Genomic DNA, 19,067 nt, shown 5'->3' on the forward strand with positions numbered 1-19,067 from the left:
GCAAGTAGTGTGAAAGCTTCTTGTTCAACTCACTTAACTCTGAGAGATAGAACATGTTATGAATTACCTGATAGCTGCTCTTAGGAATAAACCTCTCCATCTCATTGATTGATAGCCCAGCAACTAACTGGTATAAAATCAAGAGTCCTTTCTCAACATTTCTGTAAGGACATGGATACTGCTTTCCACCAAATAGAACATTTAGGAAGAAGAACACAGGGATCATTCCAAGTTGCTTTACAAGTGTATCTTTGATGAGCTTTATTTCTTTCACTTCATGAGCTTCACTCCTATAGTACTTCTGTTGTTTATGTACTAACCAATCTTCATCAAGAAATCTCCACTTTGTTGTGTAGAGCACATTCCACTCCTTCTCTCTTAATTCTTGTAATTGATTGTCCATCTGTGTGAGGTAGTCATAAATAAAAATTTCAACTTTTATCAATTTTAGAAAATGGGATCATTCCAAAACTTCTTCAAGCAACACTTAGCTGAGATGTGTGAGGAAGAAAGAGATATGCTTACTCTGCTACTTATTCATGACTTTGATATGAGTGATGACTTAGCAATACAAGTGCGTAATTGGATCCAACATATTGCTACTGATTGTGAGGTAAGGGTTGAACATGTGTATGATGTTTGTCAAACTTTCCATAGAGATATGGAGAGAATGGTTGCATATACTATGTTTTAAAATGGCTGCTACTCAACTGTGATTGTTCTATATCCCACACTTACAACTCTTAGATATATTTGTTGCTTTGATTCTCCTAACTGTTGAGAAATTGCTTTTCCAATAGAACTGTCAGCTGGTGTCCTGATAAGAGTTGGCTGTTTATCTCTCCCTTTAATAATGAATATCTAGATAGAAGTATGAATGTCCTCTGAAAGTATGGAGTGCATAATGTGTAACTATAAATTCATCATCTAACTGAAGAACATTGTAAGCAACTCTATACAAGGAAGGTTTCAGATCTGTATTCTCTTTGATAAATATATGTCTAGTTTCATCAAGTGTGATATTGTCTATTGCTGTTGTTAATGCATTGATGTTTTCCTCTTTTGCAGAATAATCAACCTCTGACATTTCTGATAAACATATCTTACTCTTTGCTTGCTTACTATCTATCCAACCAATATGCATTCCTTTGTAGTTAACTAATCCCATCTCTTCAAAAGTGTGATACTGCTTAGTTGTAGGATAAGTTGACCAGAAGGAGTTTCTCTGACTTGGAACAATAGTTATATTCTCATCAACTCTTCTAAGAACTTTTTCTGTTTCAAGACCACTCTCAAGTGAATCATATATTTGATAAAGTGTAGGTCTATTGTTGAATGAGAGATTAGCAACAACTACCATTGGATCATCATTCTTGTTTAGCTTCTTAATAATTCCTTGCTTCTTTGATGTGATAGAGTTAAACCAATGACAATATGCTAGAGTATGCTGTTGTCTCACATAAATACAAACAGTATAACAACTACTAACTTTATCAACAAGTGCCATCCACTGCTTTTCATAAGAAGTTGCAAATGTTCTGCATTCATTCATAAACTGAACTGTGTTAAGAAGCAAGCTGCTATTCCATTCAAATGTTTGCATCTGAGAAGAATGTACAGTTAGTTCTATCCTAGTCAAACCAGAGTTTCTACAAGCATACAATGTTTCTCCAAAGTTGTGCAAAGTTGGCATTATAAATTCAGAAAGTTTTGAACTAAGAGGATTACGAACTTCACCACTCTCAAGAAGCTGAATAAACTTGTTGTAAATTTTGTTCTTAACTTTAACATCTCCTTTCTTTGTAAACCAGCTAATACAGTTAGAGCCAGACTTGCGTAAATCATCTACAACATCTTTCTTTTCAACTCCTCTTTCTAAAAGGTATTTATAGATAATATTTCTAGATGAGATATTCATACAATCCATTGTGATGTCATAATTCTGTAGATATATTTTGTGATCAGCCATAGTAGCAAACTTCACTGTTAACAAAGAACTAGCTATTGCAATATTTGGGGTAGATACTTTGTAAATAGCAACTGGACCATATTTTTCACTAATCTTGCTTCTAACATACTTATAACCAAAACCTTCTCCAAATACTTTATGCAATCTAATACTAGCTGACTTCTGCTTCACCTTTATATCTGATTCACTGCATTTCTCAACAACAACCTCAACAATGAATGAGTCAACAAATATTTCAGAAGAATGCTCAAATCCAAGTTGCTCTATACCTCTAGCAGTATACCTAGCATCAGCAACATCAGGCATATTTCTTCTTTCTGATAACACTCTTAATAGTAATGCTCTTAGTTCACTCTGGAAGGGGGTCATTCCTGGACTTGTAAATTTTAGTTATTTGCAATTTTGTTAGATAGATATTTGAATAATCATTTTCAGAACTATTTTTTGCTACTAATTATTTTTTCTATAGTTATTATTTGTTATTGTGTCCAGAATGTTTTTGTGTGTATAATTGATTTTAAAAATACAAATATTTTTTTTGCCATTTCACCCAAACCGCCATCGGCATCTTGGAAAAGTTTCAGTGAACATAATTTCCTTGTGGTTGCTTAGCCACATCTATTGAGATATTGACTTTTGTTGCCCAATGATAATTAACCCCAAATATGCAAAGTTTTTTCTTTCTGGTTGAAATTATGTTCACTGAAACTTTTCCAAGATGCCGATGGCGGTTTGGGTGAAATTTTTATTTCACTGAAATTGCTAATAGTTCCAGCATGCATAAATAGTTAATAGGCAGATAAGTATCTCTGTATAACCCCCAGAGTGCATAATATGTAACTACAAAACCATTACTGAAATAGAGAACAATATGAGCAACTCTTTACTAAAGGCTTAAGATCTAGATTCTCATATAAATATTGCCCTTATTTCATCTAGTATGGCATCTTCAATCACTGTTGTTAGTGCATTGATCTTTTGTTCACCTATAGAAACTACACCTCAGACATTTCTTATAGACAAATCATAATATTTGCTTATTTGAGTACATTCTGTCTATCTAACTAATATGCATCTCTTAATAGTAAACTAATCACATCTTATCAAAAGTGTGATATTGCTTAGATATAGGATATATAGACCAGAAGTAATTTCTTTGATTTAGAACAATAGATATATTATCATCAACTCTTCTAAGAACATTTACTGTATTAAGCATATTCTTATGTGACTTGTATATTTGATGTTTTAAACTAGCACAGTTTGATGCTTTCTAAAATTGATGACATATATGATTGCTTGGTGCATATCTATTAATTACAGATGGGATTCTAACAACTTGATGAATTTATTATGATTTTTTAAAATGGCATAATTTGATTCTTTTTAAAATTGATGATATATATGATTGCTTGGTATTAGAAAAATATTTATAAATAGGATGATAACGACTTGATGACTTGAACATGATGTTTTAAAATGGCAGCATTTGGAGGTTATTCATAATCACTAGGAGATCATTCACAATCACTAAACTAAGTAAAAAATAATTAGAAGTTGTATAACTTTTTGTTCTTTTGTTTTTTTTGAACTTCTCCGAAACCCCCTTCGGCATCCTGAAAAATTTCAGTTGATACACAATTAATATGCTTCTACTGAGATACAGGCTGCGTCCCGAGAAATCAACTGAAATTTTTCAGGATGCCGAAGGGGGTTTCGGAGAAGCGTCTATTCTTATATTTTTGTTTATTAGTTAATCTAGTTGCTAAAATCTTTTTGGCCATCACTAAATATTCTGATTTTTAAAATATTTTTCAACTGCTAGTAATTGATTTGTTATTTAATACTTGGTTATTCTGATACAAGATATTAAGTTTCTTTAAACTTTCTTATTTGTGAATGGCCTCCCTAGATAGAAGTATGAATATCCTCTGAAAGTATGGAGTGCATAATGTGTAACTGTAAATTCATTACCTAACTGAAGAACATTATAAGCAACTCTATATAATGATGGTTTCAGATCTGTATTCTCTTTGATATATATATGTCTAATTTCATCTAGTGTGATGCCTTCAATTGCAGTTATTAGTGGATTGATATTTTGCTCATCTGCAGAATATTCAACCTCTGACATTTCTGATAGACATATCTTACTCTTTGCTTGCTTACTATCTATCCAACCAATATGCATTCCTTTGTAGTTAACTAATCCCATCTCTTCAAAAGTATGATACTGCTTAGTTATAGGATAAGTAGACCAGAAGGAGTTTCTCTGACTTGGAACAATAGTTATATTCTCATCAACTCTTCTAAGAACTTTTTCTATTTCAAGACCACTCTCAAGTGAATCATATATTTGATAAAGTGTAGGTCTATTGTTGAATGAGAGATTAGCAACAACTACCATTGGATCTTCATTCTTAGTTAGCTTCTTAATAATTCCTTGCTTCTTTGATATGATAGAGTTAAACCAATGACAATATGCTAGAGTATGCTGTTGTCTCACATAAATACAAACTGTATAACAACTACTAACCTTATCAACAAGTGCCATCCACTGCTTTTCATAAGAAGTTGCAAATGTTCTGCATCCATTCAAAAGTCAAGTGTAGTAAGAAGCAAGTTACTATTCCATTCAACTGTTTGCATCTGAGAAGAATGTACAGTTAGTTCTATCCTAGTCAAACCAGAGTTTCTACAAGCATACAATGTTTCTCCAAAGTTGTGCAAAGTTGGCATTACAAATTCTGAAAGTTTAGAACTAAGAGGATTACGAACTTCACCACTCTCAAGAAGCTGAATAAACTTATTGTAAATTTTGTTCTTAACTTTAATATCTCCTTTCTTTGTGAACCAACTAATACAGTTAGAACCAGACTTACGTAAATCATCAACTACATCTTTCTTTTCAATTCCTCTTTCTAAAAGGTATTTATAAATAATATTCCTAGAAGACACATTCTTACAATCCATTGTGATATCATAATTCTGTAAGTATATTTTGTGTTTAGCCATTGTAGCAAACTTCACTGTTAACAAAGAACTAACTATTGCAATGTTTGGTGTGGATACTTTGTAAATAGCAACTAGTCCATATTGTTCACTAATCTTGCTTCTAATATACTTATAGCCAAAACCTTCTCCAAATACTTTATGCAATCTAACACTAGCAGACTTCTGCTTTATCTTCATATCAGATTCAATGCATTTCTCAATAACAACCTCAACAATGAATGAGTCAACAAACATTTCAGAAGAATGCTCAAATCCAAGTTGCTCTATACCTCTAGCAGTATACCTAGCATCAGCAACATCAGGCATATTTCTTCTTTCTGACAACACTCTTGTTAGCAACACTCTTAGTTCACTTTGGAAGGGGGTCATTCCTGGACTTGTAAATTTTAGATATTTGCAATTTACTTAGTTAGATATTTGATTAATCGTTTTCAGAACATTTTTTTGCTACTAATTATTTTTTCTATAGTTATTATTTGTTATTGTGTCCAGAATGTTTTTGTGTGTATAATTGATTTTAAAAATACAAATATTTTTTTTGCCATTTCACCCAAACCGCCATCGGCATCTTGGAAAAGTTTCAGTGAACATAATTTCAACCAGAAAGAAAAACTTTGCATATTTGGGGTTAATTATCATTGGGCAACAAAAGTCAATATCTCAATAGATGTGGCTAAGCAACCACAAGGAAATTATGTTCACTGAAACTTTTCCAAGATGCCGATGGCGGTTTGGGTGAAATTTTTATTTCACTGAAATTGCCAATAGTTTCAATATGCACAAATAATTGTTGTGCAGATAACTATCTCTGAATGACCTCCATTAACATCTCATTCACAACATTGCTTAACTACACATGGTACTATCATATATTCAATATGCGAAGAAAAATTCTGAAGGAAATGATCAATGCTTCAGCGCTGCCATCACTCTTATGGATGTTGAATGCATAGTTGATACTCACATAGCTAGTATTCAACGCTGAAGAGAAATGAGTTTGATAGCTAGTTCACTGAAGGAATTATCAACTATAAATGATGTACAACTACACATCAGCTCACCTTTGAAGCAACGTAATTCGATGACGTGATTTTTTATAGTATTAGTATAAAGATAGGTAGAGAGATTACTACTGTGGAGGCCATTCACAAATAAGAAAGTTTAAAGAAACTTAATATCTTGTATCAGAATAACCAAGTATTAAATAACAAATCAATTACTAGCAGTTGAAAAATATTTTAAAAATCAGAATGTTTAGTGATGGCCAAAAAGATTTTAGCAACTAGATTAACTAATAAACAAAAATATAAGAATAGACGCTTCTCCGAAACCCCCTTCGGCATCCTGAAAAATTTCAGTTGATTTCTCGGGACGCAGCCTGTATCTCAGTAGAAGCATATTAATTGTGTATCAACTGAAATTTTTCAGGATGCCGAAGGGGGTTTCGGAGAAGTTCAAAAAAAACAAAAGAACAAAAAGTTTTACAACTTCTAATTATTTTTTACTTAGTTTAGTGATTGTGAATGACCTCCTTACCTCACAATCAGTAGCAATATGTTGGATCCAATTACGCACTTGTATTGCTAGGTCATCACTCATATTAAAATCATGAATAAGTAGCAGAGTAAGCATATTTCTTTCTTCCTCACACATCTCAGCTAAATGTTGCTTGAAGAAGTTCTGGAATGATCCCATTTTCTAAAATTGATAAAAGTTGAAATTTTTATTTATGACTACCTCACACTGATGGATAATCAATTACAAGAATTAAGAGAGAAGGAGTGGAATGTGCTCTATACAACAAAGTGGAGATTTCTTGATGACGACTGGTTAGTGCATAAACAGCAGAAGTATTATAGGAGTGAAGCTCATGAAGTAAAAGAAATAAAGCTTATCAAAGATACACTTGTTAAGCAACTTGGAATGATCCCTGTGTTCTTCTTCTTAAATGTGTTGTTTGGTGGAAAGCAGTATCCATGTCCATACAGAAATGTTGAGAAAGGACTCTTGATTTTGTACCAGTTAGTTGCTGGGCTATCAATCAATGAGATGGAAAGGTTTATTCCTAAGAGTAGCTACCAAGTGATTCATAACATGTTCTATATCTCAGAGTTAAGTGAGTTGAACAAGAAGCTTTCACACTACTTGCACACAATGTTCTCCACTCCAGAACTACGAGTGATCTCAGCAAAGATTCAGAATCCTAAAGGGTTTAAGCATATTACTCTTATGTTAGATGGACATGACTCATGAGCACTACATAATGGTGCTTACAAACCAAATCTTTATTCCTTCAAGTTGAAGAAGTCAGGATATAGAACACAAGTTTGCATTGATTTGAATGGAATGGTTGTCCTTGTTTCACCAACTGAGGAGTGTAAAGACCACCCAGACTCTAAGATGATTAAGAACATGTCACTATTGAAATATATCTCTCCAGTAGATTGTGTTGTGTTAGATGGTGGCTATCCTCAAAGTATTCTGGAGGAGTTAACAGAAGCAGAAGAGAATGAAAATTTTGGAATGCATAACTTTTGCTTACCAGTTAGAAAGCCAAGAGGAACCAACTTAAGTGAGGCAGAGTTAGAATATAATAGCAAACTTGGGTCATTTAGATCAATGGTTGAGAGCACATTTGGAGAACTAGGTAACACATTTAAGAGACTATCAAATAGAGAAGTTGTGAGAATTAGAAACACAACTGTGTACAATGTGCAGTTTAAACTCTGTTGCTTACTCTACAATATGAAGAAGATCCTAGCAGCTAGTAAAGTTCCTGTTGAACATCACCACACACTTTGGGTTCTATCTAACTTTGACTACCCAAGCAACAATCAGGAGAGATCAACACATGCTGAAGTTGGAAGTAGTTTACCACAAAAAGTAGAGTTAGAGGCTTCAATGAGAGAACTACAAGATAGACTGATTCAAGCTAAAATTGATGAGTCAATGAACTTCTATGTTGACATGTCATAAACATCTTTTAAAATAAGAATTTTCAGTAAGAATTTTGCATTGATAGAAAATGCTTCAATAAGGAGGTCATTCAGAGATAGTTATCTTCACAACAATTATTTGTGCATATTGAAACTATTGGCAATTTCAGTGAAATAAAAATTTCACCCAAACCGCCATCGGCATCTTGGAAAAGTTTCAGTGAACATAATTTCCTTGTGGTTGCTTAGCCACATCTATTGAGATATTGACTTTTGTTGCCCAATGATAATTAACCCCAAATATGCAAAGTTTTTCTTTCTGGTTGAAATTATGTTCACTGAAACTTTTCCAAGATGCCGATGGCGGTTTGGGTGAAATGGCAAAAAAAATATTTATATTTTTAAAATCAATTATAAGCACAGAAACATTCTGGACACAATAATTAATATTAACCATGATAAAAATAATTAGTAGCAAAAAAATGTTCTGAAAACGATTAATCAAATATCTAACTAAGTAAATTGCAAATATCTAAAATTTACAAGTCCAGGAATGACCCCCAATAGTGAAGAGTGAGTGAAGCAGAATTATAGGTAGTGATTTCACATTGGAGGCCATTCATAAATATAAAAGTTTAAAGAAACTAAATATCTATTATCAGAATAACCAATTAACAAATAATAAATCAATTACTAGCAGTAGATAAATATTTTAAAATACAGAATGTTTACCACTGGCCAAAAAGATTCAAGCAACTAGATTAACAAATAAACAAAGATGCCAAATATGGTGCTTCTACAAAACCCCCTTCGGCATCCTGAAAAATTTCAGTTGATACACAATTAATATGCTTCTACTGAGATACAGGCTGCGTCCCGAGAAATCAACTGAAATTTTTCAGGATGCCGAAGGGGGTTTTGTAGAAGCACCATATTTGGCATCTGAACAAGAAAACAATAAAAATATTAATAATTATTAAATAGCTAACCAGTTCTGACTGATCTCCATTTTCAAAAATTGATTAAAGTTGAAATTTTAATTTATGACTACCTCACACTGATGGACAATCAATTACAAGAATTAAGAGAGAAGGAGTAGAATGTGCTCTACACAACAAAGTGGAGATTTCTTGATGAAGACTGGTTAGTGCATAAACAGCAGAAGTATTACAGGAGTGAAGCTCATGAAGTAAAAGAAATAAAGCTTATCAAAGAAACACTTGTAAAGCAACTTGGAATGATCCCTGTGTTCTTCTTCTTAAATGTGTTGTTTGGTGGAAAGCAGTATCCAGGCCCATATAGAAATGTTGAGAAAGGACTCTTAATTTTGTACCAGTTAGTTGCTGGGCTATCAATCAATGAGATGGAGAGGTTTATTCCTAAGAGTAGCTACCAAGTTATTTATAATATGTTCTATATCTCAGAGTTAAGCGAGTTGAATAAGAAGCTCTCTCACTACTTGCACACAATGTTCTCAACTCCAGAACTAAGAGTGATCTCAGCAAAGATTCAGAATCCTAAAGGGTTTAAGCATATTACTCTTATGCTAGATGGCCATAGGGGGTCATTCCTGGACTTATAAATTTTAGTAAATTACAATTTTGTTAGATAGTTATTTGAATAATCGTTTTCAGAACTATTTTTTACTACTAATTATTTTTTTCATAGTTATTATTAGTTATTGTGTCCAGAATGTTTTTGAGTGTATAATTGATTTTAAAAATACAAATATTTTTTTTGCCATTTCACCCAAACTGCTATCGGCATCTTGGAAAAGTTTCAGTGAACATAATTTCCTTGTAGTTACTTAGCCACATCTATTGAGATATTGACTTTTGTTGTCCAATAATAATTAGCCCTAAATATGCAAAGTTTTTCTTTCTGGTTGAAATTATGTTCACTGAAACTTTTCCAAGGTGCCGATGGTGGTTTGGGTGGAATTTTTATTTCACTGAAATTGCCAATAGTTTCAACATGTATAAATAGTTGTTGTGCAGATAACTAGCTCTGAATGACCTCCACTGGTGCATGTTCCACAGCAATGCAGATCTGACAACAGCTGGCACAATACTCTGGTATGCACATCTCAGTGTATACTATCAGATGCACACTATGTCACCAAGGGATTCGATCTATGCACAGAATAAATATCCCTCAACTGAAAGATCGCCATTATAAGGATTGACACCAATTTGCTATGGCCTTTGGGAGCTGGACAGACACCAATTGGAGTTAGGTAATTTGGTCAGATGAGACAAGAATATACCTCAATGGAGCAGATGGATGTGAAAGATGCTTATGTAAACCAGGTGGAGTCCTCCAGGATCACCATATTACCCTAACCCAAAAATATGGTGGAGGTGGAATCATGGTTTAGGGATGCATAACGGAGGTCATTCAGAGATAGTTATCTGCACAACAATTATTTGTGCATATTGAAACTATTGGGAATTTCAGTGAAATAAAAATTTCACCCAAACCGCCATCGGCATCTTGGAAAAGTTTCAGTGAACATAATTTCAACCAGAAAGAAAAACTTTGCATATTTGGGGTTAATTATCATTGGGCAACAAAAGTCAATATCTCAATAGATGTGGCTAAGCAACCACAAGGAAATTATGTTCACTGAAACTTTTCCAAGATGCCGATGGCGGTTTGGGTGAAATGGCAAAAAAAATATTTGTATTTTTAAAATCAATTATAAGCACAGAAACATTCTGGACACAATAATTAATATTAACTATGATAAAAATAATTAGTAGCAAAAAACTGTTCTGAAAACGATTAATCAAATATCTAACTAAGTAAACTGCAAATATCTAAAATTTACAAGTCCAGGAATGACCCCCTGTACTTACTATACAAAGTACATGTACTATAGGTAACAGTGAGATTAAAATATCTTAATGAATATACTCTATTCTGTGAATATACTCTATTCATTGAATATTAGGAAGAAACCTAGATTCTAAGATAATCAGAAAAAGTAGATTCTGAGTTTAGAGTAGTGTATCTCTATACAGCTAAGGCTATTGCTTCCTTAGTAGAAGGGGATGTGACATACGGATCAGTGTATATATGATGATATAAAACATACCTTGATTACATACCTATGATAAGCAGTAGGAGAGTGCAAAGATTATATCCAAAGTATTCATCATATAAATGGCAAATTAGGCTACCAGTTGGCTAGATATGAATACTGTTTCTACTGTATGATGATCAGTGTAGTCCCCTAGATACGATACACTACTCACTTATAGGGCTTCAGTATGAGTAAGATCTGATAAAAGTCAAAATTCATCGTTTTTGGCACCTACATTGTGTTGGCCTAGGAAATTATAAATAGGTAAATAAATGAAACCGTTTGTTTATGGCTAGTGAACTCGATGCCTGTGCGTATCGCTGCGGTCAAAAAAACCTATGGTGGTTATACTAGTTATTGAGAAAATAATCGACGAATTTTGTGAGCAAAATTGAGTCTAAAATTTTTAATTTTAAATACTCAATTTCTCAAATATTTCAAGAGCAATAAGCATGCAACTGCATGAAATAGATTAGTGCATGGCATACACCACGAATTAATTTTATCATATTCAATGAATGTTGTTCTGAGAAATTATTTAAGATTTTCAATGATTTTTATATTTATGACTCAATTTTGCCGCTCAGTGTACAAGCAAGTAGATAAAACCAGTTGCTCACATCTAGTGAACTTCATGCCTACATGTATCGCAGCACTCAAAAAATCCTATGGTAGCCATACCAGATATTGAGCAATAAATCGCCGAATTTTTGTGAGTAAAAAAATGTCATAAAAAATATTTTTAAAAAGCCAATTTCTCAATGAATAGATGTGTGGAATGTATGAAACTATATGAGCTAGAGTTGGGCATAGCATAGATTATGTATTAATTTTAACAGGAGTGTTGAAGATTGATCTGAGATAATAACTAAGTTTTTTTTTGATGAGTGTCATTTTTGTGACTCAGTTTTGCCACTCAATGTATATGATGAATGTACACTGAGTGGCAAAATTGAGTCACAAAAAGTTTTTCTTCTGAAAATGTTTGATATCTGAAAAAGCAGTGATACAATACCCTTGATAGTAGGGTATGCATATCACTTGCATGCGATGATGAGAATTGTGTAAGACCAATGTTCCTAGAATGTCGCACTCCCTTGATATTACTGTCTTTTGAAAAAGTAGTAATTTTTAGTAGTAGTCATTATTAACCTTTCCTACTTTCAATGTTTAGTTTTATACCCAAAACAGCAGTGGACAAATTCCAAATTTTAGCCAACAAGACAACAGCATTCTCTCATCCACATCCACATCTTATTTCTATTCTAGCTATGCCTAAAAAGTTACAATCATCACATAAAAATCACATCAAATTTCTTCTAACAAAACAATTATCAACTTGGCAAATTGCATTGGACACAGGAGTCTCCCAATCCACAGTATCATGCATTGCCCGAGCACAACATAGCATAGAGAGGAACTTCCATGCTGGTCGTAGTCGGCTGCTATCACCACATGATGAGACATACATTTGTCGACTTGCTACTACTGGTGCATGTTCCACAGCAACGCAGATCCGACAACAGCTGGCACAATACTCTGGTATGCACATCTCAGTGTACACTATCAGACGCGCACTATGTCACCAAGGGATTCGATCTATGTGCAGAATAAATGTCCCTCAACTGAAAGATCGCCATTATAAGGATCGACGCCAATTTGCTATGGCCTTTGGGAGCTGGACAGACACTGATTGGAGTCAGGTAATTTGGTCAGATGAGACAAGAATACACCTCAATGGAGCAGATGGATATGAAAGGTGCTTATATAAACCAGGCGGAGTCCTCTAGGATCACCACATTACCCCAACCCAAAAATATGGTGGAGGTGGGATCATGGTTTGGGGATACATAACTTCATGTGGCCCTGGCCAACTCTGCTGGCTTAAGGGGGGAATTGACACAGCGGTCTATGTGGGTGTCCTGTAGGAGGAACTACTGCAAACAATTGAGATGTATGGGGTGGACAAGGGTGACATCATCTTCCAACAGGACAATGCTTCATGCCATATGGCTTCTAGGACAAGGAGGTGGTTTGCTGAGAACTCCATTTCAGTGCTACCATGGCCAGCGCAGTCCCCTGATCTCAACCCCATTGAGCATTTGTGGGACTTCATTAAGCATGAGATCTGTAATGGGCCTGAAATCAAAGATCTCAACACCCTCTAGGAGCGGGTCCAGGACATCTGGTGTGAGCAAGTAAATGAAACTATTTGCTCACAGCTGGTGAACTCGATGCCTGCGCGTATCGCAGCTATCAAAAAAGCCCATGGTGGCCATACCAGATATTGAGCAATAAATCATCGAATTTTTGTGAGCAAAATTGAGTCAAAAAATACAATTTTTAAAAATCAGTTTCTCAGTGATTTCTTGAGCGACGTGCTTATAACTTTGTATGCTATGGTTGGGCATTGCATAGATTATAAAATAAATTTCTCATATGGACTGCACAACAATCTGAGAAGTTATTGAAGATTTTTGATGAATTCCATTTTTATGACTCAATTTTGCCACTCAGTGTATACTAGCTGTTCTCTAATAGATATCTAAGCTATTGTATGTTATTTTATATATAAACTGAAAATAAAGTGATGGTACCAATGATACATATATATTGTGTATAAAAGAATGAACCTGTAGAAGCAATCAGTATCTCTATCATATATGGCCTTTATCTGTGTTCAGAGGGTGGTGTTTTTTCCCTTATGGCTAGTCTTATATGAGCATGTACACTACACTGAGGTGGCCTGGAGCACATTAAACATAATAGGCTAAAAAGGTCTTGCCAGGCCATCCTTGTGAATAGATCTATCTCATCCTCTGTGATTGGTAGAGTCGCATGATCGTTGGACTTGAGCACTGGTGGTGTGATCACCACAAAACAATTGTACGCAATTCTTTTGCAGCATCTAGCTGCGCTTATGGGCAAATTCAGAATGCATGTGACTGATTATCACACGGAGCGGACGGTGACGGACTTTTATAGGCGCCGGATAAAAAACCAGTCCGAGATGCTAATAAAATTCACCGCGGTTGCTATCAGAATCGAGCGGGCCCACCTTGTTCTCCAAGTCAGTCATTTAATTCGAATTCAACTAACATTTGTACTATTAACGTGTCACAGCGAAAACAAGCGAAAATATGTCACAGAGCCTAGTTGTAGCTTTTAGCCCATTGCATTCGTGCCTTGTCAACCTGCCCGCAAGGTGGGTTTCAGCTCTATCGTCGACAACGGCAGGCAAGGTAGGGTGGGTGGCCGCAAGCGCAGTGCATATTGGAATGTAAATCATGGTTTAAATTAGTCAGACACCTGGTAGGGATGCATGGTATTCAAGATCAGCTGGGCAAACGACCGGGCCGCCTATGTCGCCTGGTCAGGAGGCATGTCTCGCTCAGAACAGCGGGATCGAACAGGCAAGATCAGCTCAAGTGTGCTTGAAATTGACGGCACGTTTGGTAGCCAGCTGGGGTTGGCCGAGGGGGCGGAGGTTTCGGTAGAGTTTGTTCCCAGCGTGTCGACATGCACTGCTGCAGAGGTCGTGCCAGCGCACTTTGACGACTGGGAGATCCTGGAGCTCAATGCAGGAGCGGTGGAGGAACGGCTCCTGCAGCAGGCGCGTGTGGTAACAGTCGATCAGCCGATTGTGTTTTGGCTCAACGCGTCGACGTCAGTGTGCCTGCATACGAAGACCGTTACCCCTAAGGGCAGTGTGTGCCTACTAGACAACGACACCGAAGTCATGGTTGCACCAATGGTGCGGTCGCATGGGACGGGTGGTGGTGCGTCGCAGCTGCTGACGGATGACAACAACACCCACCTGCCAAGGATGAAGGTCGCCTGCATGCGTGTCGCAGTAGATCATGGGGTCGAGATTGGTTCCGTCTATGTTAACGCATCTTCGGCTACTTCTGCAGCGCTTATCAACTCGAGCGAAGCCACGAACAGTAAGCGGAACGAGCGGCTGGTTCGCATAGCGCACATAACGAACCACAACGATAAATTCGTTAGCGACAACAAGCAGCAGTCGATAGTGGAGTCACCTAGCGGCATATGGCTGTCCCAATTGGTAACCAGCTCCGATGTGCAGCCAGGGATCCTGTTGGTGAATCCGGTCACACTGGAAATATGCGGCTGTGACTTTTCAGTTGGAGAGCTTGTGCGTGTTGAGGCGCTCGCTAGTGTCCGAGGCCGGGTTGTGTTGCCGGTGGAGATGTCCTTCATCAGCGACCTCCCGGATGTTAGCGACAAGGATATCAAGGACGCGCTACTTGCGATGCTTGGCGACCGCCCCTCTATAGTTGTCAACGTCGGCAGCCAGGTTATTAGGAACGGTAGCGCTGGTGAAGCACACAAGTCGCTTGCCCGTATCACGTCGTTCCTGGCACCGCCCGAGCTTGGTGCTGAGGACCATATGCCGAATGCCAGCGAGACACGTGAAGTTGCTCTGCTGGTCTCGAAGGGTATGCTGGAAACGCTAGAGATAAACTGCACCACGGAGTCGTTTTCGCTTGACATCGCAGCAGGGCAGTCCAATGCAAAGGACTGTATCCCCACCAACAGCCCACTCGCCGGCATTGATGAATTTTTGAATGACGCGTGGCAGCGAGTTGATAGCGCGCTGATGACCAGCTGTGGTGGTGGTATTCTGGTCTGCGGCCGGCGAGGATCAGGCAAGACTAGCATTCTGAAAAACTTGGCACATCATGCAGAAACCCAGCATCACGACCGCCTTGTGTACTGCCGCTACGTTGAGTGCGCAAAGCTGACCATTGATCCCCGTACTAGCAAAGTCAAGGAAGCACTTCAGGCGATTATTGACGATGTTTTGACACATCAGCCCTCACTGCTAGTGCTGGATGATCTGGACGGGCTGTTCCCAGCAGAGAACGAACAATCAGACTCGAAGCGTGTGCGGCAGCTGGTTGACTGCGTTACAAACCTTCTCAATCCGCAGGACGGGCGGCAAACAACGGTACTGGCTACTACAGCTAATCGTGTGCAGCTGCATAGCGGGCTATTCACTGCTGGCGTCTTCCACGACGTGCTTGAAATCCCTTCTCCTGGGAAAGCCGAGCGCGAGCAGATCTTGAGCGCCATAGCCATGGGCAGTGTGACAAAGGCAGACGATGACGATGTCAACTTTTCCATTCTCTCGTACCTCACCGAGGGGTACATGCCAGCGGATCTGCACGCCCTGTATGAGCGGTCAGTTCACGAGGCCACTATGCGTGTGCTGGAGCAGGATGCTGAAGCCGGCGAGGGCGACATTTTAGTCCGACACGAGGATGTGATACGCGCCCATTCGGGCTTCAAGCCGCTATCCATGCGTGGTGTGCAGCTCCACTCCTCTCAGACCAGGTGGTCCGACATTGGTGGTCTGGAGGACACGCGCCGCCAGCTGCGTGAGACGCTTGAGCTTCCAACCAAGTACGCAGCCATCTTTGCCACCAGCCCCCTGCGTCTGCGATCGGGCGTGCTGCTTTATGGCTATCCCGGCTGTGGCAAGACGCTGCTAGCATCAGCAATTGCTCGTGAGTGTGGGCTCAACTTCATCTCAACCAAGGGCCCGGAGCTGCTGTCCAAGTACATTGGTTCGTCAGAGCAGTCGGTACGCGACCTGTTCAAGCGTGCAGTTGCTGCTGCCCCATGCGTGCTGTTCTTTGATGAGTTTGACTCGATTGCGCCGCGCCGCGGTCACGACAACACCGGTGTTACCGACCGTGTCGTCAACCAGTTTTTGACTGAGATGGATGGCGCCGAGGGCCTTAAGGGCGTATATGTTCTTGCTGCAACCAGCCGCCCCGACCTCATCGACCCTGCCCTTCTGCGTCCTGGCCGCCTTGACAAGGCTTTCCTGTGCGGCATGCCCGATCTCAACGACCGCTCCGATGTTCTCCGGCGGCAGGCCACCAAGCTCAAGGTTTCAAAAGACGTCGACTGGCAAAATATTGCACGTCGAACCGAGAGTTTCACCGGCGCTGACCTGCAGGCCCTGGTATACAACGCGTTCCTGGAGTCGGTACATGAGATGACTGACAAACACAAGGCGGCTGCTGTTGATTCTGACCAAAATACGAATGGCGATGGCGATGTGAAGCAGGCCGAGTTCACTGTGCTCAGCAACTTGGCTAAGCCGCTGTCCGCTGTTGAAAAGACGCAGATGGCCGAGCGCCTGTACCGGCTGCTGGTTAATGCTGACGCGAGCAGTGCGCAAGAGACTTCAGCCAGCAAGGTCATGGATGCGGCAGAGCTGGAGTCACTCACGCCTGTAGTGACAATGGGCCATTTCGAGGCTGCCTTCAAGGTCACCCAGTCATCGCTGGGCGAGCAAGACCGCCTCAGGTTTGAGGGCATATACCGCGACTTTGTCGATGACAAGAAGGGCTCCAGCGACAAACCGCGCAAGCCGATAGAGCAGAAGGCAACCATGGCGTAAAGCGCTACTTTGACAGTCAAATACATGCTTACTCCTTGGCACGGCTATAAGCGACAGCACGGTGATTTACTGATATGGATTACGCCGGATCATGGCCCGGTTTATCTCAGCCGTGGCGCTGCGATTCTGCGTATTGCTGACAATTTTTGTGCAAAGCTGCTGGTCCAGTTTTCCCCTACCTATTCGTAGCCTCAAATTACATATACCCCCCAGAGAATGTCGTTTGCGATCCAGTCAACACGGGCATTGCTCGCTCGGTCAGCAACAGTAGCGCGCCTGCCGCGTGCATCGGTGTCGCAGCGGGTTGGCGCTGCAGTTAGCCAGGCGCTGCGTGGGCCGACGGCCACAGCAATTGGCGTCCATTTGGGTCTGCTGGGCGAGCTCCTCGGGGAGATGATCCTGCGGGCCGTGCCCAAGCAGCGCACGAGCCATTCGAAGAAGCGCAAGCGCATGGCAACCAAGGGCCTGAAGAACCGCAAGGATCTGGTGCCGTGTCGCGGGTGCGGTCGGCCAAAGGCTGTTGCGCAGATCTGCCTCAACTGCTACCATGACATCAAGCGGACGCTCAAGGATCTGAAGCGCAAGGAAGATCTTGTGCCGCACGACAACTAGTTTATTGCTCCTGCGACAGAAAAATAAAAAAGACAACATTCTACTTTTGCGCGCTGATTGCATCCCACTCGGGGACGTTAAGCTTGCCGTAGATGGCCCACGGAGAAGCTGGATCGGTGATAACACGCTGCAGCACAATGTACTCACGCACATGCACCGGCTTGGCGGCCTTTGCTCCAGCCGTGCCGACCGATCTCCGCGCCAGCGGCGTCACCACCTGCTCCTGGTCCACGCGGACCACAACCTGCCCAACAGCAAAGTCAGACGTGATGCGGCCAGTGCGGATCTGGACCACCTTGGGTGCTGAGACTGTCGCTGCCTTCGTCCAGTCAAAGTCGACTTTCCGCCGCTTGATCTCGTTCTTGAGATTGGCATACATGTTCGGGAAGCAGATGGTGTTTAGGCTCTTCAGGTCACCCCTGGCGAAGGCCTCGTTCATCAGCCCGTACAGCTCCTCGGCCTGCTGGGCAAACTCGGCGCCCTTCCAGCCCGACAGGTACCACTTCAAGGTCACCAGCGAAAACACCTCGCGCATCCACTCGACAACATCGGCCTTGGTGCTGGTGATCCCTTCCTTCGACAGCGGCAGCGGGCGCTTGCCCCACGGCGCGGGTATATGGTCTGACAGGAGGCCAAACTCGTTGGCCACAAAGTGCTCCTGCCGCGGGTGAGAGTGATGCCGCACCGACATCAAGGTCGGGGCTCTCAGCAGCTGCTGAATCGGCGTGTGCATACTGGGCTGGGCACCACGCAGGGACGATGCCACCGAGCGCAGCAGCGGACCGCGCAGGACGTTCGACCTCAGTCCGAAATTGGTGGCCATTTCTCAGTAACAAGGGTAGCAAGGAAAATGCAGAAACGATTAGAAACGCCGGTCGCAAGATAAAAGTACCCCCAGCCAGATCGCAATAAGCACACACCTTTTGATGCGATCTTGATCGGCCGCTGATCTGCTTGATTGCCGACCGGCCTTGCCGCCCGCGATTTGTAGACTGCGCGAGCTGGGCAGCGTGC

The 19,067-nt window shown here is 40.2% G+C and overlaps 3 protein-coding genes across 3 annotated transcripts; 2 read left to right on the forward strand and 1 right to left on the reverse strand.

The window, feature by feature from the left end:
- Positions 1-14,063: 14,063 nt before the first annotated feature.
- Positions 14,064-17,441, forward strand: DL89DRAFT_247488 (AAA-domain-containing protein; the record flags this gene model as incomplete). Its single annotated transcript, XM_040885127.1, has 2 exons — positions 14,064-14,247; positions 14,322-17,441. Exons 1-2 carry the CDS (start codon positions 14,146-14,148, stop codon positions 17,439-17,441), a joined length of 3,222 nt encoding a protein of 1,073 aa, XP_040742329.1. The 5' UTR covers positions 14,064-14,145.
- Positions 17,442-17,831: 390 nt separating this feature from the next.
- Positions 17,832-18,011, forward strand: DL89DRAFT_209552 (uncharacterized protein; the record flags this gene model as incomplete). The annotated part of the gene is made up of 1 exon (XM_040884165.1): positions 17,832-18,011. A coding segment is annotated over one exon (180 nt), but the record flags the coding sequence as incomplete, so codon positions are not given.
- On the reverse strand, positions 18,000-18,919 carry DL89DRAFT_268372 (uncharacterized protein). The gene has a single exon (XM_040887896.1). The coding sequence runs from the start codon at positions 18,874-18,876 to the stop codon at positions 18,094-18,096; it is 783 nt and encodes a 260-aa protein (XP_040742331.1). The 5' UTR covers positions 18,877-18,919; the 3' UTR covers positions 18,000-18,093.
- Between the last annotated feature and the right edge of the window lie 148 nt (positions 18,920-19,067).

This window comes from Linderina pennispora (genome assembly GCF_002104995.1).
Source record: "Linderina pennispora strain ATCC 12442 chromosome Unknown DL89scaffold_9, whole genome shotgun sequence".
NCBI lineage: Eukaryota > Fungi > Kickxellomycota > Kickxellomycetes > Kickxellales > Kickxellaceae > Linderina > Linderina pennispora.